This window comes from Lemur catta, chromosome 1, assembly GCF_020740605.2.
Source record: "Lemur catta isolate mLemCat1 chromosome 1, mLemCat1.pri, whole genome shotgun sequence".
NCBI lineage: Eukaryota > Metazoa > Chordata > Mammalia > Primates > Lemuridae > Lemur > Lemur catta.
This window is the reverse complement of record NC_059128.1, coordinates 112,632,685-112,653,794: the sequence shown is the minus strand read 5'-3', so window position 1 is coordinate 112,653,794 and position 21,110 is coordinate 112,632,685. Positions and strand designations below refer to the sequence as shown.

General features: G+C 62.0%; 1 protein-coding gene across 1 annotated transcript in view; it reads left to right on the top strand.

Annotated features, from left to right (window-relative positions):
- Positions 1-823: 823 nt before the first annotated feature.
- Positions 824-21,110, top strand: part of MUC16 (mucin 16, cell surface associated) — a 120,416-nt gene continuing 100,129 nt past the window's right edge. The window contains exons 1-5 of the mRNA XM_045550493.1: positions 824-4,028; positions 4,212-4,814; positions 5,091-5,906; positions 5,985-8,492; positions 8,670-21,047. Of these exons, the coding sequence (XP_045406449.1) occupies positions 824-4,028; positions 4,212-4,814; positions 5,091-5,906; positions 5,985-8,492; positions 8,670-21,047 (19,510 nt within the window). The remainder of the gene's footprint in view (positions 4,029-4,211; positions 4,815-5,090; positions 5,907-5,984; positions 8,493-8,669; positions 21,048-21,110) is intronic.

Genomic DNA, 21,110 nt, shown 5'->3' with positions numbered 1-21,110 from the left:
CCCCATAATTGGGAACACTCAGACCCGGGCAGGGCCAGCTTTCGCCATCAGCCCTGAATGGAGCCCGGGCAGCACCGAGGAGGACAAAAGCCCAGGCTCAGGGACAAGCACTGGCCTTTCTCAGGGGCTCACTGGTGCTACCACTCAGGTCTCAGGGTCAGAAAGCAGTTTCTCCAACACCACTTCCACCCCACAGCCTGCTGGCTCCACGGCGCCACCAGACATCTCCACAGAAACCATCACCGGGCCAGGTACCTCCGCCATCCCGCCTGGCCCAGCGGAAGCGACCATCACCAGCCCAATGAGTCCTCCTGGGTCAACGTCACTGGCTACCCCGACCTTGGACACAACAACCACGTCCGCCCTGGACGAGGGCCCCTCAGCTGGGAGCCAGGCATTCCCTCACTCAGAAGTGGCCTCCCTCAAGAGCAGGGCGCCCGGAAAGGTGTCAGGGACCACACATCCCTACGGGCAGGAAACCACCTCTGTCTCTTCCCTGATCCACTCTTTCCCTCCCACATCCTCACCTGCTCCTGCCTCCTCCATGTCACCCGAGGCTGTTCCCTCCACCTCTCTGTCCCTGACTTCTTCCCTCCTCACCCCTGGCCTGGGGAAGTCCACAGGTGTGTTGGCCACGAACTCAGGTCCCCAGGGCACCTCGCCTCCGTCTCTGAGCAGCGCCCCGCCTGAAAGCCTGGCCACCGCCGGACAGACCACAGACACAGGGAGCATCGCTCCATCCTCAGACACAGCAGTCACCCATGTGGGGACCACCCATTCCGGACCTGGACACCACACCTCTGTCCTGGTTACCTTGCAGGCAATGGAAATCACGTCTCCACTGGGCACATCCTCCACCCTGGAGCAGGACCCTGTTTCCACATTGACCGCCGCCCTCCCCAGAACCAGGAGCCCTGAGACACGGCCAGGGCCAGCTTCCGCCGTCACCACTGGACCAAGCCCAGCCAGCACACCCGAGGGGACCAGCACAGGTTCAGGGACAAGCACTGGACATTCTGAAGGGACAACCGGTGCTGCCACTCAGGTCTCCAAGACACAAGGAAGCTACTCCAGCACCACATCCACCCAACAGACTACTGGGTCCACGGGGCCACCAGACATCTCCACAGAAACCATCACCGGGCCACATACCTCCACCATCACGCCTGCCTCAGCAGAAGCGACCATCACCAGCCCGACAGGTCCTACCGGCTCCATGTCGCACGCTAACCCAAACTTGGACACAACGACCACCTCCGCCCTGGACGAGGGCCCCTCAGCTGGGAGCCAGGCATTTCCTCACTCAGAAGTGGCCTCCCTCACGAGCAGGGCTCCTGGGAAGGTGTCATGGACCACGCATCCCTGCAGGCAGGAAACCAGCTCTGTCTCTTCCCTGCTGCCCTCTTTCCTTCCCACGTCGTTACCTCCTCCTGCGTCCTCCATGTCACCTGAGGCTGTTCCCTCCACCTCTCTACCCCTGACTTCTTCCCTCATCACCCCAGACCTGGGCAAGACCACAGGTGTCTTGGCCTCGAGCTCAGGTCCCCAGGGCACCTCGCCTCCGTCTCTCAGCAGTGTCCCCGCTGACAGCCTGGCCACTGCCGGAGATACCACAGACACAGGGAGCATCGCTCCATCCTCAGACACAGCGGTCACCCATGTGGGTACCACCACCTCGGGACTTGGACACCACACCTCTGTCCTGGCTACCGTGCAGGCAACGGAAAACACGTCTGCAGCAGGCACCTCCTCCATGATGGGGGAGAAACCTGTTTCCACACCAACCAACGCCTTCCCCAGTACCAGCAGCCTTGAGACCCGGCCAAGGCCAGCTTCTGCCATTAGCCTTGGAAGGAGCCTGGCCAGCACCCACGAGGACACAATCCCAAGCTCAGGGACAAGCACTGGCCTTTCTCAGGGGCCCACCGGTGCTACCGCTCAGGTTTCCGGGACGGTAGGCAGCTCCTCGAGCGACACATCCACCCCACAGGCTGCTGCGTCCATGGCACGACCAGACATCTACACAGAAACCATGACTGGGCCACGTAACTCTGCTATCAAGCCCGGCTCAGCGGAAGCGACCATCACCAGCCCAACAGGTCCTGCTAGCTCCACGTCACAGGCTAACCCAAACTTGGACACAACAACCACTTCCGCCCTGCACGGAAGCCCCTCAGCAGAGAGCCAGGCATTGCCTCAATCAGAAGGGGCTTCCATCATGAGCAGGGTGCCCGGGGAGGTGTCGTGGACCACGCATCCCTACGGGCAGGAAACCAGCTCTGTCTCTTCCCTGCTGCCCTCATTCCCTCCCACGTCCTCACCTGCTCCTGCCTCCTCCATGTCGCCAGAGGCTGTTCCCTCCACGTCTCTGCCCCTGACTTCTTCCCTCCTCATCTCAGGCCTGAGGAAGACCACAGGTGTCTTGGCCACGAACTCAGGTCCCCAGGGCACCTCGCTTCCGTCTCTGAGCAGTGCCCCCGCTGAGATCCTGGCCACCGCCAGACAGACCACAGGCACAGGGAGCATCTCTACATCCTCGGACGCAGCAGTCACCCATGTGGGGACCACAACTTCTCGTCCTGGACACCACACCTCTGTCCTGGCTACCTTGCAGGCAACGGAAATCAAGTCTGCACGGGGCACATCCTCCACCATGGGGCAGGAACCTGTTTCCACACCGACCGACACCTTCCCCACAACTGGGAGTGCTGAGACCCGGCCAGGGCCAGGTTCCGCCATCAGCCCTGGACGGAACTCGGCCAGCACCCAGGAGGACAAAAGCGCAGGCTCAGGGACAAGCACTGGCCTTTCTCAGGGGCCCACCGGTGCTGCCACTCAGGTCTCCGAGACAGAACGCAGCTCCTCTAGCACCCCATCCACCCAACAGCCTGCTGGGTCCACGGCACCACCGCACATCTCCACAGGAACTATCACCAGGCCACATACCTCCGGTATCACGCCTGCCTCAGCGGAAGCGACGATCACCAGCCCAGCAGGTCCCGCCGCTTCCACGTCATACACTAGCCGGACCTTGGACACAAAGACCACGTCCGCCTGGGACGGAAGCCCCTCTGCTGGGAGCCAGGCATTGCTTCCCTCAGAAGGGACCGCCCTCACGAGCAGGAGGCCTGGGAAGGTGTCATGGACCACGCATCCCTCCATGCAGGAAACCAGCTCTGTCTCTTCCCTGCTGCCCACTTTTCCTCCCACGTCCTCACCTGCTCCTGCCTCCTCCATGTCACCCAAGGCTGTTCCCTCCACCTCTCTGCCCCTGACTTCCTACCCCCTCACCCCAGGCCTGGGGAAGATGACAGGTGTGTTGGCCAGGAGCTCAGGTCCCCAGGGCACGTCGCCTCCATCTCTGAGCAGTGCCCCGCCTCACATCCTAGCCACCGCTGGACAGACCACAGACACAGGGAGCATCGCTCCCTCATCGGACACTGCGGTCACCAATGTGGGGACCACAGGTTCCAGACCTGGACACCACACCTCTCTCCCAGCTGCCGTGCAGGCAACGGAAATCACGTCTGCACAGGGCACCTCCTCCACCATGAGGGAGGATCCTGATTCCACACTGACCGCCGCCTTCCCCAGGACCGGGAGCCCTGAGACCCGGCCAGGGCCAGCTTCCGACATCAGCCCTCGACCGAGCTCGGCCAGCACCCCCGAGCGGACCAGCCCAGGCTCACAGGCAAGCACTGGCCTCTCTGAGGGGCCCACCGGTGCTGCCAGTCAGGTCTCCAGGACAGAAGGCAGCTCCTCCAGAACCACATTCACCACACAGCCTGCTGGGTCCACGGCACCAACAGACGTCTCCACAGGAACCATCACCAGGCCACATACCTCCGAGATCACGCCTGCCTCAGCGGAAGCGACCATCACCAGCTCAACAGGTCCTGCCGGCTCCATGTCACAGGCTATCCCAAACTTGGAGACAACAACCACCTCTGCCCTGGACGGAAGCCCCTCAGCAGAGAGCCAGGCATTGCCTCAATCAGAAGGGGCTTCCCTCACGAGCAGGGTGCCCGGTGAGGTGTCATGGACCACGCATCCCTACGGGCAGGAAACCAGCTCTGTCTCTTCCCTGGTGCCCTTTATCCCTCCAACGTCTTCACCTGTTCCTGCCTCCTCCATGTCACCCGAGGCTGTTCCCTCCACCTCTCTGCCCCTGACTTCTTCCCTCCTCACCCCTGGCCTGGGGAAAACCACAGGCGTGTTGGCCCTGAGCTCAGGTACCCAGGGCACCTCGACTCCGTCTCTGAGCAGTGCCCCCGCTGACAGCCTGGAAACCGCCGGACAGACCACAGACACAGGGACCATCGCTCCATCCTCAGACACAGCGGTCACCCATGTGGGGACCACCACTTCCAGACGTGGACACGACACCTCTCTCCCAGCTAACTTGCAGGCAACGGAAATCACGTCTGCACCGGGCACGTCCTCCACCATGGGGGAGGAACTTGCTTCCACACCGACCACCGCCTTCCCCACGACTGGCAGACCTGAGACCCGTCCACGCCAAGCTTCTGCCATCAGCCCTGCGTGGAGCCCGGTCAGCGCCGCCAAGGACACAAGCCCAGGCACAGGGACAGGCACTGGCCTTTCTGAGGGGCCCACCAGTGCTGCCACTCAGGTCTCCGGGACAGAAGGCAGCTCCTCCAGCGCCACATCCACCCCACAGCCTGCTGGATCCACAGCGCCACCAGACATCTCCACAGAAACCATCACCTGGCCCCGTACCTCCCTCTTCACGCCTGTATCAGCGGAAGCGACCATCACAAGCCCAAGGAGTCCTGCCGGCTGCATGTCACACAGTAGCCCGACCTTGGACACAATGATGACCTCCACCTGGGACGGAAACCCCTCTGCTGGAAGCCAGGCATTGCTTCCCTCAGAAGGGACTGCCCTCACGAATAGGAGGCCCGGAAATGTGTCTTGGACCACGCATCCGTCTAGACAGGAAACCAGCTCTGTCTCTTCCTTGCTTCCCTCTTTCCCAACCACATCCTCACCTGCTTCTGCTTCCTCCATGTCTCCCGAGGCTGTTCCCTCCACCTCTCTGCCCCTGACTTCTTCCCTCCTCACCCCAGGCCTGGGGAAGACGACAAGTGTCTTGGCCACGAGCTCAGGTCCCCAGGGCACCTTGCCTCTGTCTCTGAGCAGTGCCCCCGCTGACAGCCTGGCCACCGCCAGAGATACCACAGACACAGGGAGCATCGCTCTGTCCTCAGACACAGCGGTCACCCACGTGGGGACCACCACCTCGGAACCTGGACACCACACCTCTGTCCTGGCTACCTTGCAGGCAACGGAAAACACGTCTACACCGGGCACCTCCTCCACGATGGGGAAGAAACCTGTTTCCACACCAACCAACGCATTCCTCAGTACCAGGAGCCTTGACACCCGGCCAAGGCCAGCTTCCGCCATTAGCCTTGGATGGAGCCCGACCAGCACCCACGAGGACACAATCCCAAGCTCAGGGACAAGCACTGGCCTTTCTCAGGGGCCCACCGGTGCTACCAGTCAGGTTTGGGGGACAGTAGACAGCTCCTCCAGTGCCACATCCACCCCACAGGCTGCTTCCACGGCACCATCAGACATCTACACAGAAACCATCACTGGGCCACGTACCTCTGCCATCACACCTGGCTCAGCGGAAGCGACCATCACCAGCCCAACAGGTCCTGCCGGCTCCTCGTCACAGGCTATCCCAAACTTGGACACAACAACCACCTCCCCCCTGGACGGAAGCCCCTCAGCAGAGAGCCAGGCATTGCCTCAATCAGAAGGGGCTTCCCTCACGAGCACGGTGCCTGGGGAGGTGTCGTGGTCCACGCATCCGTACGGGCAGGAAACCAGCTCTGCCTCTTCCCTGGTGCCCTCATTCTCTCCCACGTCCTCATGTGCTCCTGCCTCCTCCATGTCACCCGAGGCTGTTCCCTCCACCTCTCTGCCCCTGACTTCTTCCCTCCTCACCCCAGGCCTGGGGAAGACCACAGGTGTATTGGCCACGAACTCCGGTCCCCAGGGCACCTCGCCTCCGTCTCTGAGCAGTGCCCCCGCTGACAGCCTGGCCACCGCCGGACAGACCACAGACACAGGGAGCATCACTACATCCTTGGACGCAGCAGTCACCCATGTGGGGACCACAACTTCCGGTCCTGGACTCCACACCTCTGTCCTGGCTACCTTGCAGGCAACGGAAATCAAGTCTGCACGGGGCACCTCCTCCACCATGGGGAAGGAACCTGTTTCCACACCGACCGACACCTTCCCCACAACTGGGAGTGCTGAGACCCAGCCAGGGCCAGCTTCTGCCATCAGCCCTGTATGGAGCTCGCCCAGCACCCAGGAGGACAAAAGCGCAGGCTCAGGGACAAGCACTGGCCTTTCTCATGGGCCCACCGGTGCTGCCACTCAGGTCTCCGGGACAGAACACAGCTCCTCTAGTGCCCCATCCACCCAAAAGCCTGCCGGGTCCATGGCACCACCGGACATCTCCACAGCAACTATCACCAGGCCACATACCTCCGCTATCACGCCTGCCTCAGCGGAAGCGACCATCACCAGCCCAACAGGTCCCGCCGCTTCCACGTCATATGCTAGCCGGACCTTGGACACAAGGACCACGTCCGCCTGGGACGGAAGACCCTCTGCTGGGAGCCAGGCATTGCTTCCCTCAGAAGGGACCGCTCTCACGAGCAGGAGGCCTGGGAAGGTGTCATGGACCACGCATCCCTCCAGGCAGGAAACCAGCGCTGTCTCTTCCCTGCTGCCCTCTTTTCCTCCCACGTCCTCACCTGCTCCTGCCTCCTCCAAGTCACCCAAGGCTGTTCCCTCCACCTCTCTGCCCCTGACTTCATACCCCCTCAACCCAGGCCTGGGGAAGACGACAGGTGTGTTGGCCAGGACCTCAGGTCCCCAGGGAACCTCGCCTCCATCTCTGAGCAGTGCCCCGCCTGACAGCCTGGCCACCGCCGAACAGACCACAGACACAGAGACCATCGCTCCGTCCTCGGACACAGCGGTCACCCATGTGGGGACCACCACATCCGGTCCTGGACAGCAGACCTCCGTCCTGGCTACCTTGCAGGCAATGGAAATCACGTCTGCACCGGGCACCTTCTCCACCATGGAGGAGGAACCTGTTTCCACACCGACCGCCGCCTTCCCCATGACCGGGAGAGCTCAGACCTGGCCAAGGCCGGCTTCCGCCGTCAGTCCTGGACCCAGCCCAGCCAGCACACCCGAGGGGACCAGCACAGGTTCAGGGACAATCACTGGACTCTCAAAAGGGCCCACCGGTGCTGCCACTCAGGTCTCCAAGACACAAGGCAACTCCTCCAGCACCACATCCACCCCACAGCCTGCTGGGTCCACGGCGCCAACAGACATCTCCACAGAAACCATCACCGGGCCACATACCCCCGCCATCACGCCTGCCTCTGCGGAAGCGACCATCACCAGCCCGACAGGTCTTGCCGAATTCACGTCACACGCTAGTCCAACCATGGACACAACGACCACGTCCGCCCAGGTCGGAATCCCCTCTGCTGGGAGCCAGGCATTGCTTCCCTCAGAAGGGACCGCTCTTATGAGCAGGAGGCCCGGGAAGCTGTCATGGACCACGCATCCCTCCAGGCAGGAAACCAGCTCTGTCTCTTCCCTGCTGCCCTCTTTCCCACCCAGGTCCTCACCTGCTCCTACCTCTTCCATGTCACCCAAGGCTGTTCCCTCTCTGCCCCTGACTCCTTCCCTCATCACCACAGGCCTGGGGAAGACCACAGGTGTGTTGCCCTCGAGCTCAGGTCCCCAGGGCACCTCGCCTCCATCTATGAGCAGTGCCCTGCCTGACATCCTAGCCACCATTGGACAGACCACAGAAACAGGGAGCATCGCTCCATTCTCGGACACAGCGGTCACCCATGTGGGAACCACCACTTCAAGACCTGGGCACCACACCTTTCTCCCAGCTACCTTGCAGGCAACGGAAATCACGTCTGCGGGGGGCATGTCCTCCATGATGGGGGAGGAACCTGTTTCCACAATGACGGCCGCCTTCCCCATGACTGGGAGCACTGACACCTGGCCAGGGCCAGCTTACACCATTAGCCCTGGACCAAGCCCAGCCAGCACCCCGGAGGGGAACAGCCCAGGCTCGGGTACAAGCACTGGACTTTCTGAGGGGCTCACCAGTGCTGCCACTCAGGTCTCCGGGACAGAAGGCAGCTCCTCCAGCGCCACATCCACCCCACAGCCTGCTGGGTCCACAGGGCCACCAGACATCTCCACAGAAAGCACCACCGGGCCACGTACCTCTGCCATCACACCTGCCTCAGCGGAACAGACCATCACCAGCCCAACAGGTCCCGCTGGTTCCACGTCACACGCTAGACTTACCTTGAACACAACGACCACCTCGGACTGGGATGGAAACCCCTCTTCTGGGAGCCAGACATTGTTTCCCTTAGAAGGGACTGCCCTTATGAGCAGGAGGCCTGGGAAGGTGTCATGGACCACGCATCCCTCCAGGCAGGAAACCAGCTCTGTCTCTTCCCAGCTGCCCTCTTTCCCACCCACGTCCTCACCTGCTCCTGCCTCCTCCATGTCACGCGGGGCTGTTCCCTCCACCTCTCTGCCCCTGACTTCTTCCCTCCTCACCCCAGGCCTGGGGAAGTCCACAGGCATGTTGGCCACGAGCTCAGGTCCCCAGGGCACCTCGCCTCCATCTCTGAGCAGTGCCCCCGCTGAAAGCCTGGCCACCGCGGAACAGACCACAGACACAGGGAGCATCGCTCCATCCTCGGACACAGCGCTCTCCCATGTGGGGACCACCACTTCCAGACCTGGACACCACACCTCTCTCCTGGCGACCTTGCAGGCAAAGGAAATCACGTCTGCACCGGGCACCTCCTCCACTATGGGTGAGAAACCAGTTTCCACACTGAGCGCCGCTTTCCCCAGTACCAGGAGCCCTGAGACCTGGCCAGGGCCAGCTTCTGCCGTCAGCCCTAGACCGAGCCCAGCCAGCACACCCGAGGGGACCAGCACAGGCATATGGACAAGCACTGGCCCTTCTGAGAGCCCCACCGGTGCTTCCACTCAGGTCCACGGGACAGAAGGCAGCCCCTCCAGCGCCACATCCACCACACAGCCTGCTGGGTCCATGACACTACCAGACATCTCCATAGAAACCATCACCGGGCCACGTACCTCTGCCATCACACCAGGCCCAGTGGAAACGACCATCACCAGCCCAACGGGTCCTGCCGGCTCCAGGTCACAGGCTAACCCAAACTTGCACACAACCATCTCTGCCCTCGACAGAAACCCCTCAGCAGAGAGCCAGGCATTGCCTCAATCAGAAGGGGCTTCCCTCACGAGCAGGGTGCCCGGGGAGGTGTCATGGACCACGCATCCCTATGAGCAGAAAACTAGCTCGGGCTCTTCCCTGCTGCCCTCTTTCCTTCCCACGTCCTCACGTCCTCCTGCCTCCTCCATGACACTCAAGGCTGTTCCCTCCACCTCTCTGCCCCTGATTTCTTCCCTCCTCACCCTAGGCCTGGGCAAGACCACAGGTGTGTTGGCCACGACCTCAGGTCCCCAGGGCACCTCACCTCTGTCTCTCAGCAGTGCCCCGATTAACAGCCTGGCCACCGCCGGAGATACCACAGACTCAGGGAGCATCGCTCCGTCCTCGGACACAGCGGTCACCCATGTGGGGACCACCCCTTCCGGTCCTGGACACCACACCTCTGTCCTGGCTACCTGGCAGGCAACGGAAATTACGTCTGCAACGGGCACCGCCTCGACCATGGGGGAGGAACCTATTTCCACACCGACCGCCACCTTCTCCATAATTGGGAGCACTCAGACCGGGCCAGGGCCAGCTTTCACCATCAGCCCTGAATGGAGCCCGGGCAGCACCGAGGAGGACAAAAGCCCAGGCTCAGGGACAAGCACTGGCCTTTCTGAGAGGGTCACTGGTGCTACCACTCAGGTCTCAGGGTCAGAAAGCAGTTTCTCCAACACCACATCCACCCCACAGCCTGCTGGCTCCACGGCGCCACCTGACATCTCCACAGAAACCATCACCGGGCCAGGTACCTCCGCCATCCCGCCTGGCCCAGAGGAAGCGACCATCACCAGCCCAATGAGTCCTCCCGGGTCAACGTCACTGGCTACCCCGACCTTGGACACAACAACCACGTCCGCCCTGGACGAGGGCTCCTCAGCTGGGAGCCAGGCATTTCCTCACTCAGAAGTGGCCTCCCTCAAGAGCAGGGCGCCCGGAAAGGTGTCAGGGACCACACATCCCTACGGGCAGGAAACCACCTCTGTCTCTTCCCTGATCCACTCTTTCCCTCCCACATCCTCACCTGCTCCTGCCTCCTCCATGTCACCCGAGGCTGTTCCCTCCACCTCTCTGCCCCTGACTTCTTCCCTCCTCACCCCAGGCCAGGGGAAGACCACAGGTGTGTTGGCCACGAACTCAGGTACCCAGGGCACCTCGCCTCCGTCTCTGAGCAGTGCCCCCGCTGACAGCCTGGCCACCGCTGGACAGACCACAGACACAGGGAGCATTGCTCCGTCCTCGGACACAGCGGTCACCCATGTGGGTACCACCAATTCCGGTCCTGGACACCACATCTCTGTCCTGGCTACTGTGCAGGCAATGGAAATCACGTCTCCACCGAGCACCTCCTCCACGATGGGGGAGAAACCTGTTTCCACACCAACCAACGCATTCTTCAGTACCAGGAGCCTTGAGACCCGGCCAAGGCCAGCTTCCACCATTAGCCTTGGATGGAGCCCGGCCAGCACCCACGAGGACACAATCCCAAGCTTAGGGACAAGCACTGGCCTTTCTCAGGGGCCCACCGGTGCTACCACTCAGGTTTCCGGGACGGTAGGCAGCTCCTCGAGCGACACATCCACCCCACAGGCTGCTGCGTCCACGGCACCACCAGACATCTCCACAGGAACCATCACCAGGCCACATACCTCTGCCATCATGCCTGCCTCAGCGGAAGCGACCATCACCAGCTCAACAGGTCCTGCCGGCTCCACGTCACAGGCTATCCCAAACTTGGACACAACAACCACCTCTGCCCTGGACGGAAGCCCCTCAGCAGAGAGCCAGGCATTGCCTCAATCAGAAGGGGCTTCCCTCCCGAGCAGGGTGCCCAGTGAGGTGTCATGGACCATGCATCCCTACGGGCAGGAAACCAGCTCTGTCTCTTTCCAGCTGCCCTCTATCCCTCCAACGTCTTCACCTGTTCCTGCCTCCTCCATGTCACCCGAGGCTGTTCCCTCCACCTCTCTGCCCCTGACTTCTTCCCTCCTCACTCTAGTCCTGGGGAAGACCACAGGCGTGTTGGCCCTGAGCTCAGGTACCCAGGGCACCTCGACTCCGTCTCTGAGCAGTGCCCCCGCTGACAGCCTGGAAACCGCCGGACAGACCACAGACACAGGGACCATCGCTCCATCCTCGGACACAGCGGTCACCCATGTGGGGACCACCACTTCCAGACGTGAATACGAGACCTCTCTCCCAGCTAACTTGCAGGCAACGGAAATCACGTCTGCACCGGGCACGTCCTCCACCATGGGGGAGGAACTTGCTTCCACACCGACCACCGCCTTCCCCACGACTGGCAGACCTGAGACCCGTCCACGCCAAGCTTCTGCCATCAGCACTGCATGGAGCCTGGTCAGCACCGCCAAGGACACAAGCCCAGGCACAGGTACAGGCACTGGCCTTTCTGAGGGGCCCACCAGTGCTGCCACTCAGGTCTCCGGGAGAGAAGGCAGCTCCTCCAGCGCCACATCCACCCCACAGCCTGCTGGGTCCACAGCGCCACCAGACATCTCCACAGAAACCATCACCTGGCCCCGTACCTCCATCTTCACGCCTGCATCAGCGGAAGCGACCATCATGAGCCCAAGGAGTCCTGCTGGCTCCACGTCACACGCTAGCCCGACCTTGGACACAATGACGACCTCCACCTGGGATGGAAACCCCTCTGCTGGGAGCCAGGCATTGCTTCCCTCCGAAGGGAGTGCCCTCACAAATAGGAGGCCCGGGACTGTGTCATGGACCACGCATCCCTCCAGACATGAAACCAGCTCTGTCTCTTCCTTGCTTTCCTCTTTCCCAAACACATCCTCACCTACTCTTGCTTCCTCCATGTCTCCAGAGGCTGTTCCCTCCACCTCTCTTCCCCTGACTTCTTCCCTCCTCACCCCAGGCCTGGGGAAGACCACAAGTGTGTTGGCCACAAGCTCAGGTCCCCAGGGCACCTCGCCTACACATCTGAGAAGTGCCCCCGCCTACAGCCTGGCCACTGGCAGAGATACCACAGACACAGGGAGCATCGCTCCATCCTCGGACACAGTGGTCACCCATGTGGGGACCACCACTTCCAGACCTGGGCACCACACCTTTCTCCCAGCTACCTTGCAGGCAACGGAAATCATGTCTGCAGGGGGCACGTCCTACATGATGGGGGAGGAACCTGTTTCCACAAAGACGGCTGCCTTCCCAACGACTAGCAGCGCTGACACCTGGCCAGGGTCAGCTTCCACGCTCAGCCCTGGACCAAGCCCAGCCAGCACCCCCGAGGGGACCAGCCCAGGCTCAGGGACAAGCACTGGACTTTCTGAGGGGCCCACCAGTGCTGCCACTCAGGTCTCTGGGACAGAAGGCAGCTCCTCCAGTGCCACATCCACCCTACAGCCTGCTGGGTCCACAGGGCCACCAGACATCTCCACAGAAACCATCACCGGGCCACGTACCTCCGCCATCACACCTGCCTCAGCGGAACAGACCATCACCAGCCCAACAGGTCCCGCTGGTTCCACGTCACATGCTAGACCGACCTTGGACACAACGACCACCTCGGACTGGGTTAGAAGCCCCTCTGCTGGGAGCCAGGCATTGGTTCCCTCAGAAGGGACCGCCCTTATGAGCAGGAGGCCCGGGAAGGTGTCATGGACCACACATCCCTCCAGGCAGGAAACCAGCTCTGTCTCTTCCCAGCTGCCCTCTTTCCCACCCAGGTCCTCACCTGCTCCTGCCTCCTCCATGTCACCCGGGGCTGTTCCCTCCACCTCTCTGCCCCTGACTTCATCCCTCCTCACCCCAGGCCTGAAGAAGTCCACAGGCGTGTTGGCCACGAGCTCAGGTCCCCAGGGCACCTCTCCTCCGTCTCTCAGCAGTGCCCCGGCTGACAGCCTGGCCACCGCCGGACAGATCACAGACACAAGGAGCATCGCTCCATCCTCGGACACAGCGGTCACCCATGTGGGGACCACCACTTCCAGACCTGGACACCACACCTCTCTCCTGGTGACCCTGCAGGCAACGGAAATCACGTCTGCACCAGGCACCACCTCCACTATGTGGGAGAAACCTGTTTCCACACTGACCGCCGCTTTCCCCAGTACCAGGAGCCCTGAGACCCGGCCAGGGCCAGCTTCTGCCATCAGCCCTAGACTGAGCCCAGCCAGCACACCCGAGGGGACCAGCCCAGGGTCACGGACAAGCACTGGCCGTTCTGAGAGCCCCACTGGTGCTGCCATTCAGGTCTACGGGACAGAAGGCAGCCCCTCCAGCGCCACATACACCACACAGCCTGCTGGGTCCATGGCACCACCAGATGTCTCCATAGAAACCATCACCGGGCCAGGTACCTCTGCCATCACACCTGGCACAGCAGAAACGATCATCACCAGCCCAACGGGTCCTGCCGGCTCCAGGTCACAGGCTAACCCAAACTTGCACACAACAACCATCTCCACCCTGAACGGAAGCCCCTCAGCAGAGAGCCAGGCATTGCCTGAATCAGAAGGGGCTTCCCTTACAAGCAGGGTGCCGAGGGAGGTGACATGGACCACGCATCCCTATGGGCAGGAAACTAGCTCGGTGTCTTCCCTGCTGCTCTCTTTCCTTCCCACGTCCTCACGTCCTCCTGCCTCCTCCATGACACTCGAGCTGGTTCCCTCCACCTCTCTGCCCCTGACTTCCTACCCCCTCACCCCAGGCCTGGGGAAGATGACAGGTGTGTTGGCCAGGACCTCAGGTCCCCAGGGAACCTCGCCTCCTTCTCTGAGCAGTGCCCTGCCTGACAGCCTGGCCACCGCCGAACAGACCACAGACACAGGGAGCATCGCTCCGTCCTCCGACACAGTGGTCACCCATGTGGGGACCACCCCTTCAGGTCCTGGACTCCACACCTCTGTCCTGGCTACCTTGCAGGCAACGGAAATTACGTCTGCACCGGGCACCGCCTCCAACATGGGGGAAGAACCTATTTCCACACCGACCGCCACCTTCCCCATAATTGGGAGCACTCAGACCCAGCCAGGGCCAGCTTTTGCCATCAGCCCTGCATGGAGCCCGGGCAGCACCCAGGAGGACAAAAGCCCAGGCTCAGGGACAAGCACTGGCCTTTCTCAGGGGCTCACTGGTGCTACCACTCAAGTCTCCGGGACAGAAAGCAGTTCCTCCAACACCACATCCACCCCACAGCCTGCTGGGTCCACGGCGCCACCAGACATCTCCACAGAAACCATCACTGGGCCAGGTACCTCCGCCATCCCGACTGGCCCAGCGGAAGCGACCATCACCAGCCCAATGAGTCCTCCCAGCTCGACGTCACTGGCTACCCGGACCTTGGACACAACAACCACGTCCGCCCTGCACAGGGTCCCCTCAGCTGGGAGCCAGGCATTTCCTCACTCAGAAGTGGCCTCCCTCATTAGCAGGGCACCCGGAAAGGTGTCAGGGGCCACACATCCCTATGGGCAGGAAACCACCTCTGTCTCTTCCCTGCTGCCCTCTTTCCCTCCCACATCCTCACCTACTCCTGCCTCCTCCATGTCACCCGAGGCTGTTCCCTCCACCTCTCTGCCCCTGACTTCTTCCCTCCTCACCCCAGGCCAGGGGAAGACCACAGGTGTGTTGGCCACGAACTCAGGTACCCAGGGCACCTCGCCTCCGTCTCTGAGCAGTGCCCCCACTGACAGCCTGGCCACCGACGGACAGACCACAGACACAGGGAACATGCCTCCGTCCTCGGACACAGCGGTCACCCATGTGGGGACCACCAATTCTGGTCCTGGACACCACACCTCTGTCCTGGCTACCTTGCAGGCAACGGAAATCACGTCTCCACTGGGCACGTCCTCCACAATGGAGCAGGACCCTGTTTCCACATTGACCGCCGCCTTTCCCATGACCGGGAGTGCTCAGACCCGGCCAGGGACAGCTTGTGCCGTCACCCCTGGACCAAGCCCAGCCAGCACAACCGAGGGGACTAGCACAGGTTCAGGGACAAGCACTGGACTTCCTAAATGGGCCACCGGTGCTGCCAATCAGGTCTCGGAGACACAAGGAAGCTCCTCCAGCACCACATCCACCCCACAGACTGCTGGGTCCACGGTGCCACCAGACATCTCCACAGAAGCCATCACCGGGCCACATACCTCCACCATCACGCCTGCCTCAGCAGAAGCGACCATCACCAGTCCGACAGGTCCTGCCGGCTCCACGTCACAGGCTAACCCAAACTTGGACACACCGACCACCTCTGCCCTGGACGAGGGCGCCTCAGCTGGGAGCCTGGCATTTCCTAACTCAGAAGTGGCCTCCCTCACCAGCAGGGCTCCCGGGAAGGTGTCATGGACCACGCATCCCTCCAGGCAGGAAACCAGCTCTGTCTCTTCCCTGCTGCCCTCTTTCATTCCCACGTCCTTACCTCCTCTTGGCTCCTCCATGTCCCCTGAGGCTGTTCCCTCCACCTCTCTGCCCCTGACTTTTACCCTCCTCACCCCAGTCCTGGGCAAGACCACAGGTGTGTTGGCCTCGAGCTCAGGACCCCAGGGCACCTCGCCTTCGTCTCTGAGCAGTGTCCCGGCTGACAGCCTGGCCACCGCTGGACAGACCACAGACACAGGGAGCATCGCTCCGTCCTCGGACACAGCGGTCACCCATGTGGGGTCCACCCCTTCCGGTCCTGGACACCACACCTCTGTCCTGGCTACCATGCAGGCAACGGAAATCACGTCTGCACCCGGCACCTCCTCCACGATGGGGGAGAAACCTGTTTCCACACCAACCAACGCATTCCCCAGTACCAGGAGCCTTGAGACCCGGCCAGGGCCAGCTTCCGCCATTAGTCTTGGTTGGAGCCCGGCCAGCACCCATGAGGACACAATCCCAAGCTCAGGGACAAGCACTGGCCTTTCTCAGGTGCCCACCAGTGCTACCACTCAGGTTTCCGGGACAGTAGACAGCTCCTCCAGTGCCACATCCACCCCACAGGCTGCTGCGTCCACGGCACCACCAGACATCTACATAGAAACCATCACTGGGCCACGTAACTCTGCTATCAAGTCCGGCTCAGCGGAAGCGACCATCACCAGCCCAACAGGTCCTGCTGGCTCCACGTCACAGGTTATCCCAAACTTGGACACAACAACCACCTCCGCCCTGGATGGAAGCCCCTCAGCAGAGAGCCAGGCATTGCCTCAATCAGAAGGGGCTTCCCTCACGAGCACGGTGCCCGGTGAGGTGTCATGGACCACGCATCCCTACGGGCAGCAAACCAGCTCTGTCTCTTCCCTGGTGCCCTCATTCTCTCCAACGTCTTCACCTGTTCCTGCCTCCTCCATGTCACCCGAGGCTGTTCCCTCCACCTCTCTGCCCCTGACTTCTTCCCTCCTCACCCCTGGCCTGGGGAAGACCACAGGTGTATTGGCCACGAACTCAGGTCCCCAGGGCACCTCGCCTCCGTCTCTGAGCAGTGCCCCAGCTGACAGCCTGGCCACCGCCGGACAGACCACAGACACAGGGAGCATCACTACATCCTCGGACACAGCAGTCACCCAAGTGGGGACCACAACTTCCGGTCCTGGACACCACACCTCTGTCCTGGCTACCTTGCAGGCAACGGAAATCAAGTCTGCATGGGACACATCCTCCACCATGGGGGAGGAACCTGTTTCCACACCGACCGACACCTTCCCCACAACTTTGAGTGCTGAGACCCGGCCAGGGCCAGCTTCCGCCATGAGCCTTGGGTGGAGCTTGGCCAGCACCAAGGAGGATAAAAGCCCAGGCTCAGGGACAAGCACTGGCCTTTCTCAGGGGCCCACCGGTGCTGCCACTCAGGTCTCCGGGACAAAACGCAGCTCCTCTAGCACCCCATCCACCCAACAGCCTGCAGGATCCACAGCACCACCAGACATCTCCACAGCAACTATCACCAGGCCACATACCTCCGCCATCACACCTGCCTCAGCAGAAGCGACCATCACCAGCCCAGCAGGTCCCGCCGGTTCCACGTCATACGCTAGACGGACCTTGGACACAACGACCACGTCCGCCTGGGACGGAAGCCCCTCTGCTGGGAGCCAGGCATTGCTTCCCTCAGAAGGGACTGCCCTCACGAGCAGGAGGCCTGGGAAGGTGTCATGGACCACGCATCCCTCCAGGCAGGAAACCAGTTCTGTCTCTTCCCTGCTACCCTCTTTCCCTCAGACGTCCTCACCTGCTCCTGCCTCCTCCATGTCACCCAAGGCTGTTTCCTCCACCTCTCTGCCCCTGACTTCCTACCCCCTCACTCCAGGCCTGGGGAAGATGACAGGTGTGTTGGCCACGAGCTCAGGTCCCCAGGGAACCCCGCCTCCGTCTCTCAGCAGTGCCCCGCCTGACATCCTAGCCACCGCCGGACAGACCACAGACACAGGGAGCATCGCTCCGTCCTCGGACACAGTGGTCACCCATGTGGGGACCACCACTTCCAGACCTGGACACCTCACCTCTCTCCCAGCTGAATTGCAGGCAACGAAAATCACGTCTGCACAGGGCACCACCTTCACCATGAGGGAGGAACCTGATTCCACACTGACCGCCGCCTTCCCCACGACTGGCAGACCTGACACCCGGCCACACCCAGCTTCTGCCATCAGCCCTGCATGGAGTCCGGTCAGCAACGCCGAGGACACAAGCCCAGGCACTGGGACAGGTACTGGCCTTTCTGAGGGGCCCACCAGTGCTGCCACTCAGGTCTCTGGGAAAGAAGGCAGCTCCTCCAGCGCCACATCCACCCCACAGCCTGCTGGGTCCACAGCACACCAAGACATATCCACAGAAACCATCACCTGGCCCCGTACCTCCGTCTTCACGCCTGCATCAGCGGAAGCGACCATCACGAGCCCAAGGAGTCCTGCCGGCTCCACATCACACGCTAGCCCGACCTTGGACACAATGACGACCTCCACCTGGGACGGAAACCCCTCTGCTGGGAGCCAGGCATTGCTTCCCTCCGAAGGGACTGCCCTCACAAATAGGGGGCCCAGGACTGTGTCATGGACCACGCATCCCTCCAGACATGAAACCAGCTCTGTCTCTTCCTTGCTTTCCTCTTTCCCAACCACATCCTCACCTGCTCCTGCTTCCTCCATGTCACCCGAGGCTGTTCCCTCCACCTCTCTGCCCCTGACTTCTTCCCTCCTCACCCCAGGCCTGGGGAAGACCACAAGTGTGTTGGCCACGAGCTCAGGTACCCAGGGCACCTCGTCTCCATCTCTGAGCAGTGCCCCCACTGACAGCCTGGCCACCGCCGGACAGACCACAGACACAGGGAGCATCGCTCTGTCCTCGGACAGAGCGGTCACCCATGTGGGGACCACCACCTCGGAACCTGGACACCACACCTCTGTCCTGGCTACCTTGCAGGCAACGGAAAAAACGTCTACACCGGGCACCTCCTCCACGATGGGGGATGAACCTGTTTCCACAACGACCACCGCCTTCCCCACAACTGGGAGCGCTGACACCTGGCCAGGGCCAGCTTCCACCCTCAGCCCTGGAACAAGCCCAGGCAGCACCCTCGAGGGGACCAGCCCAGGCTCAGGGACAAGCACTGGACTTTCTAAGGGGCCCACCGGTGCTTCCACGCAGGTCTCTGGGACAAAAGGCAGCTCCTCCAGCGCCACATCCACCCCGCAGCCTGCTTGGTCCACAGGGCCGCAAGACATCTCCACAGAAACCATCACCGGGCCACATACCTCCGCGATCTCGCCTGCCTCAGCGGAACAGACCATCACCAGCCCAACAGGTCCCGCTGGTTCCACGTCACACGCTAGACTGATCTTGGACACAACCACCACCTCGGACTGGGATGGAAGCCCCTCTGCTGGGAGCCAGGCATTGCTTCCCTCAGAAGGGACCGCCCTTACGAGCAGGAGGCCCGGGAAGGTGTCATGGACCACACATCCCTCCAGGCAGGAAATCAGCTCTGTCTCTTCCCAGCTGCCCTCTTTCCCACCCAGGTCCTCACCTGCTCCTGCTTCCTCCATGTCACCCGGGGCTGTTCCCTCAACCTCTCTGCCCCTGACTTCTTCCCTCCTCACCCCAGGCCTGGGGAAGTCCACAGGCGTTTTGGCCACGAGCTCAGGTCCCCAGGGCACCTCGCCTCCGTCTCTGAGCAGTGCCCTGTCTGACAGCCTGGCCACCGCTGGACGGACCACAGACACAGGGAGCGTCGCTCCGTCCTCGGACACAGCGGTCACCCATGTGTGGACCACCACTTCTGGGCCTGAACAACACACCTCTGTCCTGGCTACCTTGCAGGCATCGGAAATCACGTCTGCACCGGGCACCTCCTCTACCATGGAGGAGGAACCTGTTTCCACACCAATTGCCGCCTTTCCCATGACCGGGAGCGCTCAGACCCAGCCAGGTCCGGCTTCCACCGTCAGCCCTGGACCAAGCCCAGCCAGCACACCCGAGGGGACCAGCACAGGTTCAGGGACAAGCACTGGACTTTCTACAGGGCCCACTGGTACTGCCACTCAGGTCTCCGAGACACAAGGAATGTCCTTCAGCACCACATCCACCCCACAGCCTGCTGGGTCCACAGTGCCACCAGACATCTCGACAGAATCCATCAGCGGGCCACATACCCCTGCCATCACGCCTGCCTCTGTGGAAGCGACCATCACCAGCCCGACAGGTCTTGACGAATTCACGTCACACGCTAGCCCAACCTTGGACACAACGACCACGTCCGCCCAGGTCGGAATCCCCTCTGCTGGGAGCCAGACATTGCTTCCCTCAGAAGGGACCACTCTTACGAGCAGGAGGCCAGGGAAGGTTTCAGGGACCACGCATCCCTCCAGGCAGGAAACCAGCTCTGTCTCTTCCCTGCTGCCCTCTTTCCCACCCAGGTCCTTACCTGCTCCTGCCTCTTCCATGTCACCCGAGGCTGTTCCCTCCACCTCTCTGCCCCTGACTTCTTCCCTTATCACCACAGGCCTGGGGAAGTCCACAGGTGTGTTGGCCACGAGCTCAAGTCCCCAGGGCACCTCGCCTCCGTCTCTGAGCAGTGCCCCAGCTGACAGCCTGGCCACCGCCACACAGACCACAGACACAGGGAGCATCGCTCCATCCTCGGACACAGCGGTCACCCATGTGGGGACCACCACTTCCGGAGCTGGACACCACACCTCTCTCCTGGCTGCCTTGCAGGCAACGGAAATCACATCTGCTCAGGGCACTGCCTCCACTATGAGAGAGGAACCGGTTTCCACAACGACCACTGCCTTCCCGACGACTGGGATCGCTGAAACCTGGCCAGGGCCGGCTTCCACCCTCAGCCCTGGAACAAGCCCAACCAGCACCCTCGAGGGGACCACCCCAGGCTCAGGGACAAGCACTGGACTTTCTAAGGGGCCCACCGGTGCTTCCACTCAGGTCTCTGGGACAGAAGGCAGCTCCTCCAGGGCCACATCCACCCCACAGCCTGCTGGGTCCACAGGACCACCAGACATCTCCACAGAAACCATCACTGGGCCAAGTACCTCTGCCATCACGCCTGCCTCAGCGGAACAGACCATCACCAGCCCAACAGGTCCCGCTGGTTCCACGTCACACGCTAGACCGACCTTGGACACAACGACCACCTCGCACTGGGATGGAAGCCCCTCGGCTGGGAGCCATGCGTTGGTTCCCTCAGAAGGGACCGCACTTAGGAGCAGGAGGCCCGGGAAGGTGTCATGGACCACACATCCCTCCAGGCTGGAAACCAGCTCTGTAT